Source organism: Lipotes vexillifer, unplaced genomic scaffold (genome assembly GCF_000442215.2).
Source record: "Lipotes vexillifer unplaced genomic scaffold, Lipotes_vexillifer_v1.1 scaffold331, whole genome shotgun sequence".
NCBI lineage: Eukaryota > Metazoa > Chordata > Mammalia > Artiodactyla > Lipotidae > Lipotes > Lipotes vexillifer.
This window is the reverse complement of record NW_006774049.1, coordinates 256,725-259,910: the sequence shown is the minus strand read 5'-3', so window position 1 is coordinate 259,910 and position 3,186 is coordinate 256,725. Positions and strand designations below refer to the sequence as shown.

Genomic DNA, 3,186 nt, shown 5'->3' with positions numbered 1-3,186 from the left:
CTTTCCCTATGATTCTGAACCTGAGATACTGCCATATTATTCTCACTGTGCAGAATTCTTGGCAGCTTTATTTTATGATCAGGCTGAAGCTTACAGCAGAGCTGCATCAGATATCCTATATAAATAGGATTATGAATAATAGAAAACTCAGCTCCTAAAAAATGTGAAATTCAAAGCATTCTTGACTTTACTGGATACTATTATTTATGCTGATTAGAAGTGAGACTGTGCACAGAATATTCTGCTAACTAAATCAGAATCGCAAAGACGAGATATGCTTCCCTTTCATTTATATAGTTATGCATATTTTTACACACATTATATTTTCCAGTACCCAAGAATCTTTGATAAGATCTTTATTTCAAGGGCATTTTAAACATGCAGATTAATACACTCATCTGCTTTGAGTCCTAGGGTCCTCTTTTATAATTAGTAAATATTTTAATGTCAGGATTTTCCCCTCTATTTGTCGTGGTCTGGTGCAGTTTTTCTTGGATATAAATTTAAATACTCAACTTGTGAATTACATTTAATGCAAGCACCCTGCAGTTTGCTGCATTGCAAATGATTATTTTTAGAAATTTTATGGTTGCCTGGATATATTTGTTTCTCTTCATTGATATGTAGGGAGAGAAGCTCATTAATGATTTAAAAAGATGGTGTTTTGATTCATCGACCTGATTCTTCTCATTATATAAACAATAAAGTCAATAAATTAACATCTAATAAAATTGTAAGTTTATTTCTGAATATAGCTGCAAAATAGTCTTGAATCCTTGGTTATAACTTTTTCTATTCTTTATATTCTTCTGCCTCCATGTTTTCAAAGTCATCATTCTGCATATTTGAACCTAGAAAGATGGTTTATAATCCTTATTAAAGATACCTTTTCGCAGTTATCTGTCAAACACCACAACTGACAACTGTTTTGTAAAACAGTTCTTTGGCTCCTGGAATGATAAGTTATTATATAAAACATGGAAGATCCTTATGTCACAATTGACTATAAAACAATTTTCCTTTTTTCCATATATCTGCTCTGGGTCATGTATCACATTTGAGAAATCTGCTTCCAACATTTTCTCATCCATCTTATTAGCCGTCTGACTGACTCCGGCTAGTTTTATGTTAAATACTACCTTCTTGCCTTACACCTAGCAAAAAGTCGAAATTCCTGCAAATTCAGGACTTTTCCTTTTCAGAAAAAGATAAGTGGTTGTGCTCTCTCCATGTGTACTTAAGGGAGAAGAAAGGCAGAAATCCTTCTGTGTATTTGCCGACCCTGTACAGCAAATACCTGTTACATTTTTTTGTAATGTGTAAACTGTTTGCTTTATCTCATTGAGTCATCATCACCTTTCTGTTTACAGTGGTAAATGGTATTTTTTTACTATTTTCTTTTATCTTGAAACTATTTCTTGTGATGAACAGAAATAGTTCAGCATGTGGTGGTTCCAGACCTGAGTCTAGTTTGGATAACCATCCGTACTGTAAAATAACGTCATTGGAAACCCTTCAATGCATAGGCCTTCTGCAGTGCAACATGGAAATGAACTCAGGCTGTGTGGGTGCTGGAATGTGGAGGTTTAATGGGCTGTTTGCATGACACCAAGATGTATTTTAATATCTGGTCTTTTTTTTTTTTAAACTGTGACATGGTATGGCATTAGATGGATGGGGGAGGGGAGGAACCATAATGATAAAAGAGAAAATACAAGTTAAAAGGCAAAATACAGCTTCTTGTGTGATTTCCTTTTAGGTCCGACGTTGTGGTCCTCTGTTTTTCCATCGCTAATCCCAATTCCCTAAATCATGTGAAAACGATGTGGTATCAAGAAATCAAGCACTTTTGCCCTCGCACACCTGTTGTTCTAGTTGGCTGCCAGCTAGATCTCCGCTATGCTGATCTTGAGGCTGTTAATAGAGCCAGACGCCCTTTAGCAAGGTAAGCCGAGGGACTCAGTGTTTCCCTGTGCCGGCCAAATTAAAATTTAGAGGTAGCAGATGTCTCTGTAGCCTTGGGTTCTGTTCTTCAGTGGCTCTGGGGCCCCATCAATCAGCCACATGCTTTAAGTTTGCTTGTTAAACATGAGGAAGGGGTGTGTGTCCCTGACCCCTCTCATGCTCACCATCACCTCTTAGGCAGGAACCCATTTTTGTAAAATGGTTGACCAGCGATTGAAGTGAATTCTCTAATTATGATATGGAGTGTATAAAAGTGCTTTGAACTTTGTAAAGTAGTAAACAAAATGTTAGCTACTCATAATAATGTCTCTCTGGAAATTATATTATAGTAAAGTTAACTGACATTCAGAGCCATCAGCCATAATTCTTGCCCCCAGGAACATCAGGTTCATGCAAACACATACATCCAGGTGTTTGGTTTTGGTTTTTGGGTTTTGGGTTTTTTTGCGGTACGCGGGCCTCTCACTGTTGTGGCCTCTCCCGTTGCGGAGCACAGGCTCCGGACGCGCAGCCTCAGCGGCCATGGCTCACGGGCCCAGCCACTCCACGGCATGTGGGATCTTCCCGGACCGGGACACGAACCCGTGTCCCCTGCATCGGCAGGCGGACTCTCAACCACTGCGCCACCAGGGAAGCCCTATCCAGGTGTTCTTAATCTTCTCATTTTCCTCCATCCAACCTCTGAGAGTATTTCATTCCCAAGTTGTCAGTGTCAAGTTTTAAAAAATTATATAGACCTATGGTTGCAAAACTGCAACACTGCTTTTCAAATGGCTCTAGTGGTGATATGTTTAGAGCGTCACACGTTTAAAATACAACTTGGAGAGTTTGTTTCAGTCTGTATAAAATGTGGATACCAATCTTGGTGGCGGGGGCATGGAATAAGAGTTTTTCCAAAAGCTGTGCTCCCTCAATATTCTCTTTTAAAAAATAATTTTATACGTTTTATGCTTAACTCCGTTTTTTGCTGGTGAGCATAGCTTTTCCCAAAATGTTGATATTAATACCTTCCTTCCAGGCAGGTACTTGCCTTAATAGGGTTGTTAGAAAATTTTATACAGATACAAGTTTTTATGCTCTCACAGCAAAAACAAATGGTACTTTGTTGAGATAATTTCTGATGTTCTAGGTATGTCTTGGATGAATGTTCTGAAAACAATTCATGTCCCTTCTATTCTTAAATGCATGGACTAGGAATTGAATATCATAAGCCACGTAGAG

The 3,186-nt window shown here is 38.3% G+C and overlaps 1 protein-coding gene across 2 annotated transcripts in view; it reads left to right on the top strand.

Moving 5' to 3' along the window:
- RHOBTB1 (Rho related BTB domain containing 1) overlaps positions 1-3,186 on the top strand; it is a 71,133-nt gene that overhangs the window by 47,308 nt on the left and 20,639 nt on the right. For both annotated transcript variants that reach the window (XM_007448634.1, XM_007448635.1), the window contains one exon: positions 1,760-1,945. In XM_007448634.1, coding sequence (XP_007448696.1) covers positions 1,760-1,945 — 186 coding nt within the window. The remainder of the gene's footprint in view (positions 1-1,759; positions 1,946-3,186) is intronic.